Source organism: Helicoverpa zea, chromosome 1, assembly GCF_022581195.2.
Source record: "Helicoverpa zea isolate HzStark_Cry1AcR chromosome 1, ilHelZeax1.1, whole genome shotgun sequence".
NCBI lineage: Eukaryota > Metazoa > Arthropoda > Insecta > Lepidoptera > Noctuidae > Helicoverpa > Helicoverpa zea.
In genome coordinates, this window is record NC_061452.1 from 12,144,740 (window position 1) to 12,168,117 (window position 23,378).

At 36.7% G+C, this 23,378-nt stretch overlaps 1 protein-coding gene across 11 annotated transcripts in view; it reads right to left on the reverse strand.

The window, feature by feature from the left end:
* The window catches only part of LOC124631044 (kinesin-like protein KIF13A), a 135,934-nt gene that overhangs the window by 80,268 nt on the left and 32,288 nt on the right, over positions 1 to 23,378 (reverse strand). For all 11 annotated transcript variants that reach the window (XM_047165211.1, XM_047165232.1, XM_047165186.1 and 8 more), the window contains exon 3: positions 954 to 1,117. In XM_047165211.1, coding sequence (XP_047021167.1) covers positions 954 to 1,117 — 164 coding nt within the window. The remainder of the gene's footprint in view (positions 1 to 953; positions 1,118 to 23,378) is intronic.

Genomic DNA, 23,378 nt, shown 5'->3' on the forward strand with positions numbered 1-23,378 from the left:
TTATTAGTATTTCAAATGAGAATCGTGTAGAAGCTGATAACGAGAAAAGAGTCACTACCGCTGAATAATAAAAATGTATTCGTATTTTTATGCCTCTGAACTCTAAAGATTGCCAATTCCGGACAAAATAAGGATTTGTTGGGTTGAAAACCCTTCCTGATAGGAAACTCCAGTTTGGCTGGTATCTTGGAGTAATATAAAACCGTCAAGGCAAGGCTTATCTGGCGAAACATTGGCCATTCCCAGGCCATTGCTCGAGAGACATAAATTAACATTAACTAGACAAGTCTGGACTGAACACTGTTTCACTTTACAAGATATTCCTATCGAAAATGTTTCGTTCATTCATTCGTTTCAATTAGAACATCTCAAAATAACATTACAGGGAACTTTAGCAGGTTGTTTTGCTGCTAATCACGGGCAAGGGCAATTTACCTACGCATACTGAAATATGTACACAATTCCTGGGAAATTAGCTATTATTCCCGGAATTTCATAAGCTCCGGACCCTAGACGGTGAAATAGTGCCTGTTAGTACTATAAATATATTTACGTTTCGTATAACATCACATAGCGTCGAAAATTTGGTGAAATTAAACTTTATGTTCATTCAAGTAATTTTTTTTGCGAGAATCACAATCGGAGAAGCTTTTGCATCGGTTCTAGCAAATGTTTTACTGATTTCGCCGTAACCTCTCCCTCTTGCTTTCACAGCATAAATAAATTTGGAGTTTGATGAACAACTTTAATTGCCTTCATCTACCTGGAAAGCAAAGCTAACAAGTATAAGCTCGCTCAAAAAGTTGCCTCGGGGACTCAAAACCTGGTCAGTAAACGCTTTTTTTTTAACGCCATTTTATAAATAAGTTTAAGACCTAAACCACAAATATTAATGTTGTGCCTAAACACACACTTTATAATTCACTCTTCACTGTTAGCTTAGTTCCACTTACCAGTTTGTCCATACGCGAAGATACAAGCGTTGTAGCCGTCGAATGCATTGTCGAGTATATCCCTGCCCAGACATTCGAATACTGTCTTCTGAGAGGCAAAGTGTGGCAGGGATGGGTCCAGAGAGTAGAAACAGTGGTCGAACGCAAATGTCTTTGGTTGTCTCCTGAAAAGAACAGAAATACATATTGTTAGTTTACAGCAGAACCTTTTGATTCATGGAGTTCATAAAGCTCTTCCAGAGGGGGTCCTTTCAACAAGTTAGTCCGTTTCAGTAATATTTTACACGGTATTTATTTATTTATTTATTTATTTATTGGTTTACCAACAATTGAATACACTAACATAGACATAAAAAACAATCAAAACAGATAAACAGTAGTGCACAACCAGTTACAGGTAAACTCAGCATTCATATGGTAGTTGTACGTATGCAAAAAGTAAAACGATGCATTATATAGGAACTACTACTAAGTTACATATTATATAAAAAAAAAAGAATACTAAAACTAGGTACGAGTTTAACAATATAAAAAAAAAAAAAAAAATGATAATAATTTAAACACATAAAGTATGCATAATCAATCCTTTTCTAGACTTTTCAAAGTCTTTGACTTTAGAGTGCACAGAGAGTCAAAGTGTAGGTCAATAAGATCGCTACAGTCATTAATGGTCTTGCTTAACCTCGCAACAGGGGAGTTAGCACCTAGCACCGTTCGTCGGAGCGGTGGACAGAGCGGTGTTATGGGTTTACGCGGAATCCTTGAAGGCACACGAAATCTAAAACTACTCAGTATCTGTGGGCAAACAATTTTGTTAGCCATTACTTTACCCACGAACAGTACGTCCATAAGGCGACGGCGCTTTTCCAGCGAAATCATTTTAAAATGTTCTAACCGCTTGTTATATGAACGCGTTTTTTTTGCTATTCCGCCAGCAAATGCCAGGTGAAATAGAAAGCGCTTTTGGATTCTCTCCAGGCGTAACGAGTGTGTAGCATAATGCGGACGCCAGATCACGCAGCAATATTCCAGCCCGCTCCGAATGAGACTGTTGTAAAGCATAATTTTAGTTTTTGGACACCGAAACTGTTTGCAATGTCTTAAGACGAACCCAAGCATTTTCGAAGCCTTTTTTATTATGCAATCCATATGTGGGATAAAAGTTAATTTAGCATCAAACGTAACACCAAGGTCTTTTATTGTGTTTAATTCTGCTATTTTAGTTTCATTTATGTAATAGTCTTGTCTTATCAAATCATACTTTCTAGTGAATTTGACATGGTAGCATTTACTGGGATTTAACAACATTGAGTTGTCTTCACACCATTCAACAAGCCTATTGAGATCAGTCTGCAAGAGAGTGGCATCATGTTTAGATTTAATAATTTTGACGAATTTCAGATCATCGGCATACATAAATACTTTAGAATGTAGGAAACAATTTGGAATGTCATTTATGAAAAAATTAAATAATACCGGGCCCAGATGGGAACCTTGTGGAACTCCGGAAGAGATATAGCGGTTGTCGGATTGAAATCCGTTAATTACTACATAAAAAGATCGGGCTCTAAGATACGAATTTAACCAAGAAAGCAACATTCCAGTGATACCATACGCTCGCAGCTTATGTATCAGTATCTCATGCGATACTCTGTCGAAAGCCTTGCTGAAATCCGTATAAATGACGTCGGCTTGATGACCTGAATCCATTGCCTCTGATATCAGTTCGGTAAACAAAAAAAGATTTGTACTTGTCGATTTTGCCTCTACAAACCCATGCTGTTCGTCGCTTAGGTACAGTTTAAGGTGCTTTTGAATAAATGGACAAATTAGAGACTCAAAAATTTTAGCAAAGCAGGATAGAATTGATATGGGTCTGTAATTAGAGATCAGATTGTCCTCGTCAGCTTTATGTATGGGTACGACTTTTGCTACCTTCCATTCTGATGGAAAGACACCTGAGACTAAGGATTTGTTGTAAATAAGCAACAATGGGGTGACCAACTCAGCAGCACACTCAGAGATAAAAATTGGGGGTATCCCATCTGGTCCAGCGCCCTTATTGATATCTAATTTCTTAAGCTTTTCGTGTAAACTTTCACTATTTAAAGATATGTTTGATAGACATAAGCTATTAATTTCAATATTATTCAAACATTTTGTGTAGCCGTTATTGCAATTATCTTGAGAAGGGCTATAAACAGAGGAAAAGTAAGATGCAAAGTATTCACAAATGGTTGCGGGATCAGACGATGTATCGCAACCATTTGTCATTGAAATAGGATATGAACTTGACCCATCTCTTTTAGCTTTAACATAACTCCAGAATAACTTCGGATTACCTTTGAGTTCGTCTTGCAACTGCTTTATATAATTGTTGTAACAAAGTTTTGCAAGGTCATTACAGCGTTTTGTTAAAATCTGCAGTTCAATTTTATCTAAAGGGTTGTGGTAAATATTGTGGCGTTTCCTGATCTTATTTTTGCGATTAAGTAATTTGATCAGACTTCGATTGAACCATGGTGGAAATTTACTTTTTTTTGGGACTCGCTTCGTTATAAATTTCTCTATACCTTCACGAATAACGCCATAAAACAGCTCTACCATCTCATTAACATCCGCCTGTGCATCAAATAACTCATGCCATTCAATACTACTCAAGTACTTCCGGATCGGTATGTAACTCGTTTTCCGGAAATTAGGTCTATCATCAGTTGTGTTATATGGTAGTCTGTCTTCCTTATTCAGAGAAATAACAATATCAAGGGGAGGATGGTGCTGGTCAATGTTACTAATCGGATCCTCACTTTGACTCACTCTACACATTGAATTGTTACAAAGCACAAGATCCAAAATGCGGTCAGAAGAGTTACATACATTGTTAAATTGCTTAAGCCTATTTACATTCGCAAAATCTATTAATGTTTGATCTATATTGGTCAATTTAGGGCACTTATCGCAATCGGGAGTATTGACAATGCTCCAATCTATGCCACCGATATTAAAATCTCCTGCGATACAGACATATGAACAGTTTAGCTGTTCAAACACTTCATTACATTTATCCAAGAATTGTTCCAAGTAAGGGACTCGCACAGGTGGTGGCAGGTATACAGAACAGAAAGCTGCCCGACGAACAGATCGTGCCACAGACAGATCCAAAGTTAACCAAAGATCTTCACAATTACTTTCAAATTGTTTCTCTCGTTTGGAGTTCATAGATTTTTTTACAGCTATCAACACACCCCCACCCCGTTTACCACTCTGTAGGCAAGAACTTTCTCTGTCCCTTCTGTAAACAATATATCTGTCGTCGAACAACTCACTGCTCAGTACTGTACAATCAAGCCACGTCTCAGTAAAAATGACAATATCATAGTTATTACAACACACATTACGAAATATGGTATGCGTTTTTGTTCTTACGCCTCTACAATTTTGGTAATAAATATGTAAGCTATCGAATTTTACAGTATGTTTCTTATAATAACATGTGTCTTTAATTTAATTATATATTGCTATCAGACTAATTTATTTAGTGAGTCTAGATTTTTAACGAGGATGTGTTCGGACATATCTGTTTTTCTTACGAAGATTCTACCATTTCTGACCCACACAAATTTAAATCCTTTTTCTTTTGCCTTTAGCCTAGCAGCAGCATGCAGTGCTTTATTAGAGGGAGACAGGTGTTCTTGCACATATATTGGCTTCCTTTCACCAGCTAGTCCTAGGTCCGAAGTATTAAGTTTCTCAATGTTATTCTTACCCTTATTGAAGTTTATGACTGAGGACAAGAGCAGGTCACGAACTCTAGGGGAGGCCAATTGAACAACAACGGATCGCGGGCGGGAACCAGAGTTTTGTAGTTTGGCTACACGGGTACAGTGATGAATATCGGCGTCGCTCAACTTGCATCCAACGACGGTTCCCAGTTGCTTAATAACCGTGTAGAGATTTTCTTGTTTATTTTCTGGCAAGCATTGAAGTTCTAGATTAGTTGAACGCGTCTGTTGCTCCAAATAGTTAATTCGAATGCCCATATCTACCACTGACTTCTTGAGGTTAGTATTCTCAGTCTGTAAATCTTTCAGAGAGGTTTTCAAAGCTTTATGTTCTAACTGATATTCTTCAAGCTCTTTTGCATGGAAATTCATTGATGCCATCATGTCAGCGAACTCACTCTTTATCGGCTCAAGCTCTTTGTTTACGACTTTGAGTATTGAAAAGTTTATTTGCTCAAGCATAGAAGCAAACTGCTCCTGGATAGCTTCCTTGATGATTTCACGTACATCTTCACGGGTCACGATGGTTGTTTGAGGGGGCGAGTTTAAAGCCATTCTCTTGTACGCTCTTGAGGTGGAAACGTTACAGGATGGTGTATTTTCCTTTTTGGAGGAATTCAAGATGTAACTGGCGCAATCGCGATTTGAACATTGCGAAAACGTGAACCTTCACACCAACCCATAGCACCACATCATAATACAACTGCAATAAAAACTCCTGAACTGTCATTTGGTTTCAGTTCGACTTTAGTTGGAAACAGTTGCTATTTATGCTTTAACCAATTGTGTAAACGCCCCGTGAACGTGCTATGCCCATGCACGAGGGCCGCTTAATCAAACTATGCTAATAGTAGTAACTTTTAATTAACAACACGCAGCCAGCTTTTACTGAATCCTACATTGGCTTAAAATTTAATTATTTATTTATATAACGTTTCTGGCTTTTCTGTAGCGGTTAAACCAACAAGGATTTTGATAATTGGGACAACTGTTTTCCAAATGTTCTTTATTGTTTGTGCTAGATAAACTTTGCAAATTAACTTTAACGCTAATATTCTATTTACAGCATAAAATTAGGCTTCTGTGTCCAGACAAATTAGACTTTCGAAAAGTTTTTTAAGAGGAAAAGAAGAACCGGATTTGAAAAGAGTTTTAATAATAATTTTTAAAATGTGATCTGCAGTAACATGAAATAACTTACGACATGAAACGAAGAAAGGAAAAAACTAGCAATAAAATCCGATCACTGTATGACACGAGCCAATACCCTTGTGATAATATATTTTCCTAAAGTTAAATCACTTTATACCCCTCCACAGCCAGACCGTGCTGCAAAAATTTTCAGCCAACTTAAAGCTGAACTTATTTTTCCGATCCAATATATTCTATCCCGTTCTCCCAATCGCATATAGAGTGGGACAGAAAAGGAATAAATTCCCTCAATACTTTTCGTTTGAATTGGATACGGGTAGCGTGCCAAAAGATAATGTTATTACTTCGATTTATTGACCTAATTGTTGTTTCTTAACGATGGCTGGGACTGTTAATCCTACTAGATTTATATCTGGATGCCTCATTAGTTTTGAGGTTCACTGGGAAACTCAGAAACGTTTTCGTTGTCTGTTTTGCCGAAGTTCGGTGACCTCAATGTTTTAGCGCATTTGCTCATGCTTAACTTTACTAATATGCAAATGCGTTCGCTGCTCAAGTTATTAGTTAAAATTAGGCGCCTGGTGCTGCCGAGTTAACTAGTAGTAATTTTGTTAAAGTAACAAGATGCCAGGATCAAATTAATTTTATTTACATTTAAGTATTCTTGTAGTCCGAAAATTTCTGAAAAGGTGAAATAAGCTACTTTACCTAAACATAGTTTCACACAACTAACATCTGGCTATATCTGCATTGTCCGGTCAGTGACCCCTTATGTAGAGATTCCCCGTCCACCCACCATGCCTTTGCGTGTTAATGGGAAGTTGAACAGGATACCTCCGCATAGGACTAGGAAATGCACTACGTTCCTACTGTTTACGCCTACAGTGACTTTCAAATATCCATAAGGCAATGACCTCCTAAGTGACGTCATACTTACTTGTCAAAGATCAGAAGCCGTAAAAAGATAATACATGTTCGCTAAACCTTGCATTATTCACAGACTTCTCCAACTTATTTACTTTAGGGACTTACAAGAAGAGTGTATTGACCTTTCCACGTAGCTGCTCGTGAAAATTCATTGTAACCCATTTCACGTTTCTAGGAGCCAAATTCTCAAGTTTCTCTCCCAATGGAAGGCGGTACTTTTCCAAATGTCAGATCTGGTTTCAAAACGAATTAAACGATAGTAGGCGAGTTGCCGTTATATTAGGTATCGTTTCGAAAGGCGTAATGAGGGTTAGTTATCGGGAACTCTACGTTATTACGATCCGTTTGAGTTTAAGGTCTGTCACACTACCTAATTAGATTCTCATATTTTTCCTGCGTTACCAATGTATTTGGGGTTGTAAATATATTGATATTTTTCCCTTTTATTATCTTAAGCTCAATACTAATTACTAAGCCTCCGACTACTAATAAAATTCTTAGGTAAACTTCAATTATTTACTACAATGTATTTTCATCATTTCAAAAATAATCGTATAACTCAACCTAACCCAGAAAAAAAACAACTGCCGGCACGGGGCATTGCTTATCGCGTAGCAGCACAACAAAATTCATCAATCCTGACGTCGCTCCAGTTTCACATACCAGTACATACATGCAGGTGGTTATGACAGAATTCAATTTGCCAGACCGACTACCACGTCACACCTACGAGCATAGGTTAGCACCAAGTAATCAACGCTGAGACATGCTTTGCCGATTTCAGTGCAATATCAAAATTATGCAAGTTTCCTGCCTACGCGAAAGGGAAAATTGCGAAAGGCAATAGATCTCAACAGATAACTGTGTGCAAATGCGTGTTAGTGTTTTTGTTTAACATAAATGTTAATTTTAACACTAATAGAACATTCGTTAAATGTCATTTGTTAATTAGTGCTATATTTAATTCTGAAGGCAAATAAAAAATTACGACTCGGCAACTTCTTTTGACATATCCCTTAAAAATATGTAAACATAAGTCCCAAATAAATAATTAAAATAAAAAACAATAATAGGCACTTCGAAACCATCTTAGAGGCAAACGGATCTCTATTTAAAGTTGTTAAGTAAGAAGACTAAATAAGAACTGGAGCATTTACCCCAAAACAAACAAAAACAAAACTCATTGCTGCCTGATTTAAAGAACGTAATTTAAGTCAATTTGCGCTGATCAGTGAGATTAAACTGGGTAACGAGCATCGCCATCCATACTTAGATAGAAATCGACGAGCTGCTCGCAAGTATGGCAATAAGGCTAAGTTCTAATGACGAGAGCTTGACGGGCGTTTGATGAACGCGGGTTCACAGCGTCTAATGAGGTACGCCTTTCTAGTTGAACGCCGCACGAACAATCCGTACAGCAGGGAGCTATAACGCGTCAGGCGCTTATATTCTGAACTTAGTTTGCCTTCTGAAGGCACAAGTTGTAGCTGCTGTATGCAACTCGGGACTTAACGTCGAGATGACGTGTCCTGATTTTGAATGCAGTTTAGTATTTCCCTCTTTGGGATTGCTTCAAGCAGTTCGTAGTTAGGCAATACATAATCATATAAAGCTGTATACTGTTAACTATGGGAGTCATTTTATCAAGACATAGCCAAGATATAAACACATTGAGCACACACGTTCCATTACACAATACTGTGTATTACATTGATTCTCACAAGATAATACTAAACGAGAAAACTTTCAAGAGACTACGCTTCGAGTCAAGCAAGTTTAATAAAAACTAAGTCAGCCGTGACAATAAGTATGAATTCGAGAATGTAGCGAGACTCGGCAACTGAATGTGTCGCTTTGTTTTAAATCTGATTAACAGTGTAGCAACAGTACATGCGGTTCAGAAAACAAATCTTCCACTCGAAGCTGCAATTTTGGCAACTCTAAATCTTGGCGATTTCAGGCAGATTTAAAGTTAGTTAGAATGGACAATAAATGCTGATGGGTTTGAATTACAAAGTAAAGAAACATGCTTGTATTCATCTTACATCTTGTCAGTAGAAGTCGTTTGAAGTTGCTGTTTACCTTAGACTTCAAAGAGAAAGGTAAGATAATATTATAAGCGTCTGAGTTTTCTTCACTTAAGTACTTATCTCTTGAAACGATCAGAGGAAAATTATTAAAGTTTTGATTGATTTATTGACTTTCTCTGAAAAACTCGTACTGTATAGGTAATGTTGTTGATGCATGAAACTTTTATAACTTTGTTTACGTGATCGACCAGTTTACAGTTTACGAATTAATTATCAGATACCTATTAGCATATTTAACGGTTTATTTAAAACTGCTGTAGATTGCACAATAAGTCTGCTCTTAAGTCGACGCTCTACCTAACGTTTAGCTAATACCCTAAATTGCTATTCACAGCTGAAGTGTACACGCAAAATGGTTCTTCAATTCCATTAAATTTTATAATGCTGTACCTACCTCTATATTAACTCAGTTGGACCATGGACAAAGTCCTGTCTAACTTTGTTTGCAATCAAGACTGGCGTGACTACTTCGTAACTTCCTATAGGAACCACGAGGCGGTAGAGTAATTACTTGAGAGGGACTAAAAACCGATATTAGAATGTTACTGCAATCTTATTAAAACACGAAAAAATTGTGAAAATCGAACGCAGACTAAAATGTTCTGTTCGTGCAATTTCCTGAGATGTATTCAAACTGTTCGTGGGTTCGAGAATTGGCTCCCAGTCAAATAAAGCACGAGCATATCAACGAGCGCAATAATGGCGGCGTGTGTGTATGTCGAAGCGGGAAGTCCGCGGCGGCAGGACGCCGGAAGGCTGTGCAATGTTTGCTATAAAATAACATTCCTTGGCAACAATCCAAATGCTTACTCATAATATGGACGCGGCGGGATCACAAGAAACATCCCGTGAGAAGCTCAGATACATTTTGTAGCACAAGCAGTTTCTCAAGGGTTTTATGACGACGACTTGCTTCAACGAAGTCAGCTAAGCTTAGCAAGGATTCTGGGATCATTTACGTGCAGGCGTAAAATAGTATTCTGAAGTAATGAAACGTTTTCACGTTGGCGGTAAATCTTACACGTGAGATACCTTTTATGTAGATGAGATTCCATTTTGTTTATGGCACTTACTTGACGAAAAACTACTTTATTCGTTTCTCTAATATATCTGGAATAGAACGACCGCACATTGGTTCAAATTACAATGGCAAGAGTTATATTTTTTCTGTTGTATTTATTTACGTGTTACTTCCCTCCCCATAACCTCGGGTTTTTTTTTTTTCACAGAGGGCTGTTTCGTATATTTTGCACGTTTCCACGAACAGGAATCGGTGAATCATGCATGAAGCCACAGACGCGGAAAAATTGAAACCAAATTTTTGTGGCAGTTAAAATTAAACCCTGTAAAATGAATCAAAATATTGTACTTCGTAACAAATAACACAGACAAGCAGTGAACGGATACTTTGTTAAAGGCAAATTGAGAACAGCTTTGAAGAACAATAAATGCATTTAACTTGAAAAATGCAGCTGTGCATAGTCGTAAGCACGGGAAGTTTCTAGTCCACTGAATGCGAGACCCATTGACTCATAAACAGAAGAACAACTAACAAGCTTGATATTGTTTGCTATCGCTACCATTTCGAGATGGAAATATTTTCCAGGAATCGAAGACTGAATTAGATATTTGTGAGATATTGTTCAGCTCGTCTTCATAATTACTTACGCTATCGCGCCCTAAGCATTCGATTGTCTCTACCAAATTGGCTCTCGACTTGGTTGATTTTCTCTTGTAATTTTATGAAACGCTCTCTATTGTTGAGAAATGTTGTCTGTTGTTATTAACAACGAGAATATCGTAAGTCGGCTGAGAGCAACTAACTAAAAGTTATTGTTGCCATACGTCTCAGGTGGAAGCCATAAGCCATCCCAGCTGCCTATTTGTGCGGCCCGGAAAAATAATTCTTCATTTCGTTGGTACAAATATGTGGGTTAGGTTGACGAAAATTCGTACTTATTCCTACTAAAGGAGCTTACTAACCAGAATAATAGTTCCATTCCTGGAAGCGTAGTCAAAGAATGTTCGGAATCTAAGAACATTCATATTACTTCATGAATTATTCTTAGAAAATAGAATTATGTATTTCAAACTTGTCGGGCAAAAATAAACCGATTTCTTTTGCGAAAATAAATAAAACAGTCATGTTCTACAAAGTTAATGGCTTTTCAGTAGAATCTCCGTTTGATTTCTGGAGAAAACAATTTTCTTGCCAATGTGCCTTGAATCCTATAATCTTATAGGCTATTCTAAGAATGAATTAACTAAATCCAGGATTTTTTCCATTCGATTCTGGATCTGTCATAGGTCCGCAAAACCAACAATCGTCAAAAAATATTTCCTTACCACCGCTATTTCAGTAGTAACTTGGAAATCAAATCTCTTAATTATTCACGTAACATAAAACATAATCTGGCGATTTCATGGAAATTAAACCCGTTTATGTCTGTTTCTGTCGATGTTGGTAGGGCAGGGAAATTCGAATGGCGAAAAAAAATTACATAGTCACATTTATTTATAACTATATAATTTATATTAATTTCCAAATGTTGTTCATTGTTGATATTATACTATTTAATTGTTTTTTTTTCTTCTTGTTGACTTTTTCACTTGCTGTCATCTGTCATTGTCAAAACCTATATTACTATGGTCAAACCCGTATTATATGTATTATCTGTGGTCAAATATTACACTGTCAATCTCCTCTTCCGAAAACACACTATGCATCCACCCACTACACAAGTTCACATTTGTTCACATCACAACACAAATCACAATATTCATGCAAAGTTAAGTAGGTATTTTTTATTTATTTATTTTATACATTAGTTCCACCGGTTGACGTCATCGCGGTAGCACCGGCTATCGCTGAAAACCAGCGCTGGGACTCTATCTCGTTTCGGGTCGCAGCATTATGCTGAGCGAGGGCCGTATTGCGCGCTTTAGGACGCATATTTTCCCTTAAATTTGTGTTATGTTCTTTTTATCTTTTTATCCATATTATGCTCATCTTGTTAGGGGCATTTATGCGTCCTATATTTTGCGCAATTAAACTGTTTTTCTTTCTTTCTTTCTATAACTTTCCTTTAGATTTAACTTGAGTTTAGACAAGACTAAACACGGATGCCGTTATATCTTCGATCAACGTTATAGATTCAAATAGCCTCCAAATCTATGTCGCAAGTTCGACGGATTTAGAAACTTACATATCATTTTTATTGCACATTCCGTCTAGTAATAGAATGAGATCCATAAAGTATTCTACATCTTTAAGATTCGTGTTGGATATAAAAATCGATTTTTAGGCCAACAAAATAGGGTTACTTATCAAATAAATATCCGCTGATATCAATAGAGATTCAATAAACTTCAGTACCATTGCAAGGATATGAAGTGTACCTAAGTGTCTGTATTTATTGAAAATCAACATCAAATTGAGGTTATTCAAAAGCGAAAGACAGTTCTATTGGTGCAACTGGCAAGATTAACATTTTCCAAAGATAAAAAAGTATGTCTTTAATCTATACAAAAGCTTAATAAGATTTCCAGCAGCTAGATTGATTTAATTAAAAACCCAGTGTTCAACAAGAATGGAAACATTCCAGACATTTTAAGAGCACGTCAAAGGCTGATGAATAAGAGGGTGTATCCGATTCAGGAGTAGTCAAAATATTGGGGAGAAGGTAATATGGTATCCCTTTCAAGTGTTAAGCTGGCGTTTCAGTAAAGTTACACAGTGATAATACTGGCGATATTGCTCCCCTTGAAGATTATCATGTCTGAGCACATGAGAGGTAATACCAGACGAGTAAATATGAAGGATGAAGTGCCGGTTTGAGAGATAACATTGTAGGCTTTCGTATTTATGTAGCGGTGAACCTGTGAAAAAGATGGGTTTATAAGATAACCTATTTCTATTTTTTGCTTTACCGGCAATAAATGGAAAAGTAAATTGAATGCTCTTGTATTATATACTTTAGTTAAAAGTTGTTCACTTCCCCTGAAGTTTTCTATGACGCTTTTAAAAAGTTTTATCCATTTGAGACACCGCATACCTTGCAACGTTTGGAAGTCATCCATTTTTGTCTTAAGAAATCTTTTTTGGGTTCCAGGTTTGATACTTTGGTCAGAAGTATTAAAAAGTTTTAAGGTGCCATCCAACCTTATTTAACGAGTGATGCAAAGGATAGAAAATAAATACAAAGTCATTCTTCTTGCATAGCTACTGAGCTAGAATGTACTCAGTAAGGCTTCCAGTAAGCTCACTGGAGGATAATCTTTCGCAAGAATATTGGCATCATTCCTTGCTATGCATTTTTGCCGACAGGAATTAATATGAAAGCAGGGCACAACGGTGTATACTTAGCAGAAAATGAATTTGCTACTCCATTGAAGTTTATTTTTACACTGCAGCATGAAGTCATAACCACAAAGCTCACGTCACAAGATATTATCATCAGCTGACCAAGCAAGCTAGCAGCTAAGCAAGCTATTAGCCATCCTTTTAAAGAAATAGAAATCACAATAAAAAGGTTTCAGTTGCGTAAAGTAAGAGACAATAGTGCACAAAAAGAGCCACTTTCTAATGATCATGACCCGTGGTTTGCGTAAGCGTCAGCCATGACGTCAAGTTAAAAGTGTCGTTGCTCGATTATCTGATTAAATCTCGTCCAAGCAATTCGGTATTATTCTTGGAGCTATATATAAATATCTTATTATTATATAAATATCAATAGTGATGCATGAAAAACTTACACAAAAGCAGTTATTTCATCAAGTATTAGGTGCTCTTGACATGAAATAAACGTCACTCTAATAACATGTAAAATGATTTCAGCTACAATACTAGCACGCATTACATTAAATCGAGCAAGACGCAGTATCTTCAAGTTCTTTATCATTTCTAAGTTATATTACTTTTTCACTAAAACCGCTGTATATTATAATCGTATCAGGACCTTTTTCATAAAACGTATCTACTAATCGATTTACATTAATTTTTGATCAATTTATGAAACCTCATCAAGATCAACAAGGTACAGCTATTCTATAAGCAACATTATTTTTTAACGTTATTTTCAGAATACTCTCGACTCCTAATTTTGTTAGTGTAATTGCTTTTAAGAAATCTATCAGATTATTGTTAAGTTTTTTAAGTAAATGTCAAAAGCCTTGTCTGACATTAATATCTACAAAATTTAATTCACTGGATAAGATTCAGATTGCGTATGAATCAAATCTAAATATGTTCTCTCTCAAGTTAGACAGTTCAACTTTACAATGATTGAACTGTCAATATCAATAACAAAATTGATAAATGAAATATTTTTCAACTTCGAAATGGAAAACTCGTAATACGATAGAGCAGGTATGGAGATTTTTACAACGAGTGTCGCAATGACTTGCACGAGTATCACAAAACTTATAATTGGACAAGTTTTCGGTGAAAGATCCGCATACAAATATTTGTAAGTACCAGAAAAAGATATTCTTTGGGGACGGACCTTAAAAAGGCAAAGTTTTCATTATTTTATTACAAAAGGGCACAATGTAAGTAAATTATTTTTACAAAACACGTGTATTTTTAGACAAAACACGTGTATTTTTAGTTTACACGAGGAAAGATTTTAGTTCAAAATTATTCCATAATGTACGTAAAGTTTGTTTTGTATCATAACAAAACTCCGAGCATAATTTTTGCTTAGCTTCGTTCGCCGCAAGAATGGCATTCCAAGTTTTTTGCATGATAAAGTGAAAAATTTTGGGACAAGAATTTTCTAACTGTAGTTAAGATCACAGCTTGTGCAAGTTATGCTAAACATTTAAATAAAATACATAAATTCAAAGTAAAAGTTTTATGGAATAAACTCATATCTACGTTTCAACATGGTAAGTTTTATGATCGATCTAATTTATGACCATGCCATAAAGAACATTAGAAGAAGTGTAGGCGAGTCATCGCAAAGGCCAGCAGACTCGTAGCTGGCCTTCCTCAGCTGCGTCTATCCAAATCTGGATATATTATACGTCAATCCACTAGTGACATCATGGCGTCGCCGTTCGCGGAAAATGGTCCGATGTGAGACGGCAAAAAGTTAGATCAAGTTATCAAATCAACGGTAGGCGTCAAATATTAGTGACACGGGTCAGGGCACGTGCTAGGTAAACATGACACGAGGGTGGTGTTTACCCTGTATCGAGGGCCGAATGGGCTACGGGCGAGGCGATGACGTCACGGGGCGGCGCCCCAGTGGCTCGGCGCTTTCCAACTGAGCTCGGGTTGAAACGTCGCCGATGTGACGGTGACATGTGATTGAATGCGAATGTGGCAAGAATTTACATGTGCCAAATGTAATAAACGTGACGAGGTAGATAAAGGGTAACGTAGAAGGTTAAATTCTTGAAAATGTGATATATCAAGCTTAACATTTCGTTCAATAACAGGATCTGCAACACTTAGGCATCGTTCAGACCAAACGTATTGTCGGCCGCTGACTGTGAGCGCGCGTTACGCAGTTTATTGCTTTTCCATATATATTGAAATTGTCGTTCACACCGAACCGACTATACGCTGTTACGTCGTCTGTTGTAGCTGACTCTCAGTGGCCGATTATTTTACTACGCGACTATGCACGGCGGACGCGGATTGGCTACGCGGACGCAGTTGCCGAATAGCGCCGCTCCGCCGCGTACGCACCGCCGCGCCTCGGTACAGCACGTCGATAATTAGTGTCCCTTTTAGGCATCGTTCAGACCAAACGTATTGTCGGCCGCTGACTGTGAGCGCGCGTTACGCAGTTTATTGCTTTTCCATATATATTGAAATTGTCGTTCACACCGAACCGACTATACGCTGTTACGTCGTCTGTTGTAGCTGACTCTCAGTGGCCGATTATTTTACTACGCGACTATGCACGGCGGACGCGGATTGGCTACGCGGACGCAGTTGCCGAATAGCGCCGCTCCGCCGCGTACGCACCGCCGCGCCTCGGTACAGCACGTCGATGATTAGTGTCCCTTTTATATAAACTTAAACGTATTAAAGATAGTAACTCATCGAATGTTTTACTGTCATACGAAAATATTTCTTGAACTTATTTGGATAAAGTCTATATTCGAAATATAAAGTATGAAATTGACCAAGAAAACATTTCTTCAAATTTAAGGGATGTACCCACAATCTCTTCTTTTTATTATTTTCGTCTTCCTCTAGAGCTTCGCAAATGGCAACTTTCTGAATGCGCATCATTTAATTGAAATATCAGTAAAACGTCTGATTTGAAAAAAATAAATTACGCTAGTTTTATCGTTTATAAAATACTACGAGCAACTTCAAATACTGAGCTCTTTTATGTGTAGAATAGTCAGCCGCTCAGCGTACGCATCTAGTGTGAACCTACACGAGCCTATTCTTTTGTTCACACATGTAGCGCATCGTACGCTATAGCCTATTGTCGGCTTGGTGAGTACGCGTACTGCAGATTGAGTCGACGTTCACACTGGGGCAGACAGTGAGTATACTCACAGTCAGCGGCGGACAATACGTTTGGTGTGAACAATCCCTTATATAAACTTAAACGTATTAAAGATAGTAACTCATCGAATGTTTTACTGTCATACGAAAATATTTCTTGAACTTATTTGGATAAAGTCTATATTCGAAATATAAAGTATGAAATTGACCAAGAAAACATCTCTTCAAATTTAAGGGATGTACCCACAATCTCTTCTTTTTATTATTTTCGTCTTCCTCTAGAGCTTCGCAAATGGCAACTATCTGAATGCGCATCATTTAATTGAAATATCAGTAAAACGTCTGATTTGAAAAAATAAATTACGCTAGTTTTATCGTTTATAAAATACTAAGTGCAACTTCAAATACTGAGCCCTTTTATGTGTAGAATAGTCAGCCGCTCAGCGTACGCATCTAGTGTGAACCTACAAGAGCCTATTCTTTTGTTCACACATGTAGCGCATCGTACGCTATAGCCTATTGTCGGCTTGGTGAGTACGCGTACTGCAGATTGAGTCGACGTTCACACTGGGGCAGACAGTGAGTATACTCACAGTCAGCGGCGGACAATACGTTTGGTGTGAACAATCCCTTAGGTAAGCAAGCTAATAAAAACAAATGCACCAATGCTGCGTCTCCCCACTGCTGTGGAAAAAAAATCAGATGACTCACATTACACGATAAAATTATACACAAAAGCTGACATCATTGATAACCGGCTCAATTTATCGCGACGCGAAAACATCGTGAGTATAAAACAATTTGCTTCAACTCTCCACTGATTGGATAATAACTTTGTCGCTAAACAGTTTTGTTTGCGTCTGTCATCTCATGTGTAACAACATCAAATGCGATGAGACAAAGCAACGCAAGGATGTTATACTGTGCTTAACGGTATTAGCAAGAACCGGCTTTAGCTATGTTTATTATTATGTGCATGAACGACGCGCGTGACAGTTTTAATATTATTTCAACGACGATGATAATAATCTCTTTTGATCGATTGGGTTTATTGCCCTGGTTTAATGAAAATTATAAATTTTTACAAACAAAAAGCAGCACTAGGTTCTATTTAAAATCATAAATGGAGGCAGCATATTTTGTACCAAAAGGAACAATGCAAGGTTATTTACACATTGATGGAAGGGACTTTAGATCCATTTGACCAAAAACTATAAATTTTATGTTTCAAAACATAAGTGACTAGCGCTAGTTCTAACCACATGAAGGCTCTGTCCTTATTTAGGCAGATAAGCGTGACCTCTTTTCTCCCTTTTAGGAGCAAATTATTTACATAACAGAAAACTCTTTAAACCATAAACAAATGTAATACCCCAACAAGCACACCTCACCACACACATTTTATAGTACGCATTCTGTATATCTTTCTTGAACTCTCGTGGTATTGGCTCATAAAAAGGTTAAAGTCCATAACGAAGACACATTTCAATTGCAGAGTTCCTCTTGCTAATGAGCCCACGACTTTATTCTTTTCAGCGAAGCGTGCCTCGCCTTTAAACCAGGAAACCCCTTTACGGTGAAGTAGGGCATTTAAACTGTCTGGAAGGTAATACGCAAATGGGGATCCTGTCGCTTAAATTACTTAGTCAGGGCATTGATATTACAATAGAGAAGCTATTAAACACAACAGTGGAGTTTAGAATCGCTTAAACACCGCCAGTATGGTAGGACAATAGATTAATTAATGAAGGCATAAACGAGGCTCTGTCTGTCATACAATCAGTCCAGTTTTATTGTGTAGGTACCTTTTGAGGGTAAGTACCATTTGGCACAACCCTTTTGGACATAAACGGGATTATCAAATAAGCGGCAGGGAAAATGAAAAACTTGAATTTTGAAGAAAAATAACTTTGTACCCATTAATCTTTTGCAACACATGATAAGTAACAAGTTATAAATGATTCAATCAAGCGAGCTTAAGAAATTCAAAAATCTTAAACTATCTAAAAGGGATTTAACATACAAATAGTTCGGCCAAATCTACCTAATAATATCCAGAACCCTTTCATAGTAAAAGGGAAACAATGGAATGATAAACGACATCCTTACGTCATACCGTTGCAAACAAGCAAGACAACACTAATTACTATCAGATAATACCGCAATTTATCACAGGGAGGGTGGTGAAGCTCGCCACTCAAATTAAAAGGATAAATAGCTCGTGATGGAGAATTTGCATTAATTTTCCGGTTCGTCGCAAATGCACGGAGCGAAGGTAATGATATGAAAATTCTAAGATGCTTGAAAAACATTGCCGAGTAGCTGGTGCAGCATGTGGGTTGAGCATACGGGGGAATACGCGACGCATTCTGCAGAAAATAGGTCACATCTGAAAGATTTAAGACCTCTAGAATACCGTAATGTGTTTGCCTGATGGTAGTTTTGTGATGAATTGGATTAAAATGGAAGGAAGTAATAATCCGTCGTAGAAATTAACTAAGGGAGATAATCTGTTTTAAGCTTACAATTCCAATCTGGGTGAATAGAAGGAGTTGTGCTCTAAGTTTCTGAAACCCAAAATAATATATCTGCTGTTATGATCAGACTTTTTACGCCTCTACTGATTTATATTAAAATATCGACTGTCTATTTAGATTAATATTCACCGTTGCCATCGGTCTTCGCAACCCACGCTTCTTCCTGTTTTCCTTCGTCCCCGGGGTATTCAAAAATATTAAGACTATGTACTCTTACTGGAAAATATAGGCAATATTACCCCTTCCATTGTTCAAAGTATTCAAACTTAAGATATTACTTTCGCAAGTTATTTTAAAACTCCCGATAGTAATAAGTTAGATAATGCTATACACATACTTTACCGTTTTCTGTCAAAGTTTGGGAAACACAATTTTAAAGTACGGTATGTTCGGTCACTGTGAAATGTCTGAAGTCTGAATCTGAATAGCCCGCATGAGACCAATCTGATTGCGGACTTAACTTATTCAGAGTTTAAGCAGATACTAGGTAAAGCTAATTTTAGTAGAATTAATTAAACAATCAATTGAGCACTTCAAGAAAAGGTAAACCATGATCCTTCCAACAAATTGAGGTGTTTATGTAACGTATCTAATTATATTTAGGTGAAGGATTATACTTAGGTACAATTTCTTTATTAGGTACAGTTCTGTTTAAAGACAGGCAACTCTGAAAATAGCAAGTATTAGGTAAGGACGTAACCAAAAGGCTAATTGTCATTAAATTGCTTCTACGGTATAAAAGAGACGTACAAAGACGTAATACTGTTGGTATTGTCAGTTTACCATAAAATGTGCCATGCCGTCTTAACGCCTTATAATGGCTAAGTTCCATAAAAGCAAGAAAGCATTACAACAGCTCTTGAAATTACCAAATGTAAACTTATAGTACAAGTATTTCGTTAATAAAAAGTTTTTGCATTAACTAAAACTCGAAATGCAGACAATTTCACTAAAGAATTTCAATTGTATGAAAATAGCAAAACATTGTGTTTCAATTATCTCACCTCTACTAGTTTCGGTATTTTCAATGTTTTAACTAGTTTCCAACTACTGCAAACTGTGCATAGATTCTCCGAATTCATAATTTGACGTAGATAGATTCTCCGAATTCATAATTTAAAATTTCCATTCACACATTGAAATAAATTCATCAATCGGAAAAAAAACCGTCTTAGCCGAAGTGGATTGCTTAATGCCAACGCGAAAGAAATTCACTTACACTTGAAGTCTGAAGTATCTCAAATCGACTTATTGCTTTCAATTCCCTCTCACGTCCTTCGGAAACCTTGGATCTCTAACCTTGAACCACATCCTTGGGCTTAACCTACTTTCCAGTGGACTTCATTCATCCGTGTCCCACTCAAAAAACATCATTATTACAACTGGAATATGATTAAAATTGGCTTATCGACCGCTAGCTATACACGAAGCGATAACGGTCACGTGCTGAATGATATTAAAAATGGCGATACGTTTATTAACTCTAATATGCTGCTGAAGTTTATTCAGAATTTTGCATTGCAGCCATTGTACATTGTTGAATAACTTTTCCGTTCGGCTGCGATTTTTCGGAATTTCTACAGTTATTTAAACAGGTCTTAATTTTTGCGAGTATATAAAATATTAAATATGCTGAAAATGAGATCGAGGAAATTCCGCCGTGTAATTTTCCGCTGAAGCGAAAATTTTACACGTACTCGTCATTTACGATACAGCGTCGTAGTGAAGTTCCTGAATACTTGTAAATTCAACACGTGTATTTACTTCTCACGTTGATGTGAAATTCTGTAAGAAAGTGGTGTAGTACGGCAGTGCCTCAGCCAAGTCTTGAGCAAATCCTTACCATCCTTTCCTCGAAGTGGTTCGGGGCTGTTTCGCTATCGAAATAAAGTTTGCGTCTATATTTATTTTTCAAAACTTCGTAAAACGCTTTCACGGAAAAATTTAAGCTTGGGCAATATTACACAAGAAAATAAGCTACTCTGGACAGTACAAATAGTATCGTGAGAAGATACATTTTAGAACTAGAAATTAAGTCTTATTGATACGCAACACGCCTGTAATTCCGCTGCGTCACTCAATAAAAATTACTACATTTGTAAAACATACGAACACATAGGCAATAACCACAACGTAAGTAATTAGTTACACTGCTGGCACATACCTAACAACCAGCCATAAGTCTTTATTATTCTAATATTGCATTAACAAACGTTATTATTACTCACACAATTAACGTTCGTCTATTAGTATTATTAGAATTTTGTGTTGTAAATAGGTGTGGTGACAAGTTTATAATTTCATATCATACCGAGCCAGACAAAGTAACGACCAATTTACGTCAAATAGAATAGGCATGATGACAGTAATCAAAAATCATTAAAATAATATATTTATTAAATTAAACTTGAAGCTTGGAATATAAAACGCGCATTGCTTTCTTTATTAATAATGTGATTAATATGTATTTTTATAAAATAAAATTACGAAATAAGGCAATCCGCCATGATATCTTGAACACCAATCAGAGCTCGTGACGTCATCTCTCAAAGCAACTCTCGCGAAAGCGCGCGAACGTCACATTTCGTTATTGTGAACTTCCACTGCGATCTTTGTTTTTAATTAATTAATTGTTTATAACACGAGTTATGGAGCCCGGATTTATCAAGGCAAACAGCGTTAATTTGCCTAGAATTGATATCATAATGCTGGGAAAGTTTTTGGCATCAAATAAAGATTTTTGTTCAGCTGAATTTAGAAATGTTAAAACTTCCATGTAAGTATACTAGTTTAATTAAAAAACAATGAGAGATGAAACCTAACCTCGAAATAGTTATTTACATTATAAACTATGCTAGAATCTAGAGAACTATGTAATAACTTACATCAAAGTGTGAAGATTCACAAAAATAAAGTTGTACCCTGGGCAATATTGCTTTTGAATCTCGCCTTGCAAGTTTAAGCCACTTGTTTCGTATCTTTTGATTGTGAGGAACGTACACAAATAACTTATCAGGAGTTGTTTTGGATGTGTTCTTACACTGGGGGACCCCACAACACCTATGCCCTTTCGAATTCATATTTCAAAACACAAAAAACTTAATTATTGCACGAGCGTTGTTTATTTGCGTCTTGTAATTTCAGTCGTGACGTCACAAGTGACGACATGACACTGACAAGCGTTTTCGCGCCGGATTCAAAGTGGACAGAAAAAAATGCAATTATTTGATAAAAAAACTTCGCATTTTCTTAAAATTAATAATTTTTCATATAAAATAGACGTATACCTACATCATACAAAGGAATTTAAAAATTTGTCATCATGCCTATTCAGACAATTAAAATCAGTCGGCGAAAACTTTGCAATACTAGAGCTCTTAAAATTTGGCATTGTATTAATTGCTTTTTGAATGCACCTGACTCAATTAGATGAAAGCGATAAATTATTCACGTAGCAATAAAATAAATCACTATAAATTATGGTTTATTTTCCTACATATGGATTCAAACCACTAAATGTGACAATTGTTCTCGCCTGTACTCACTAGCCTCGAACAAGTTGCGGTCATAAATAACAGCATGTGATACATTCTTGTCAATATGAGTCAGAGTCACTGTCGATCAAATCTTGAACAGAAACAATAATATGGTTAGACTGACACATTAATAGCATTGTTTTTCTTTATCCTATAAAGATGATCAATTTTGAATTCATATTTTTTTCTGTCAAATTCCATCTCGCTTTTGAATTTTTAATAGATCTAATGACAAAATCAGATTTCTGATTTCTTACAACTCGTTTAATTAAATAGCTATTCAAGACACTACAATTGAGGAAAGTTTTAACTTGGAAGACGTTGAGGCTCCCAGTTTATCGAAATTATTGTCAAAGGGAATTCTCCTTTGGGTGAAACCATTTTCCGACAAAAGCAACGTCCCGGAAAACTCGCTGTCTTTGGACGAAAAACTTCGTTACGTTTATGCAAGGAGGAAGCAAGTTTAATGATCACGGCCTGACGAGTTTGGTCCTTTGATACGAGATATTCTTGTTCGAATACGTCAAGATTTACATTTAGCCTTCATAAAACCTACCCAAAATATTTTAACATGAAAATGTGCAAAATTAATTCAAGACAAGCAACAGATGACATTATAATGCCTTAGTACATTCCCTGAGGGAGTTTTTTTCATCCAAACTTGACACCTCGCCCCTCGGTTGATACGAAGAGTGAATACTAATTCAACACGGTCCCCTATAAGGGCGTCGTACATGATATCCCTAAAACACGTTATACATACGCACACTGCAAAGAAGCATATTCTTCTGTTAGGGAATGACGCCGTAAAAAAAGAATGGGGCCGACAATGTATGTACGAAGATGCGTGTCTTGAGGTGTCGACATATATTGCGAAATAATTCGTCTTCGCCATTCGCCCTCACAATTTTCTTGGGAATGTAACTC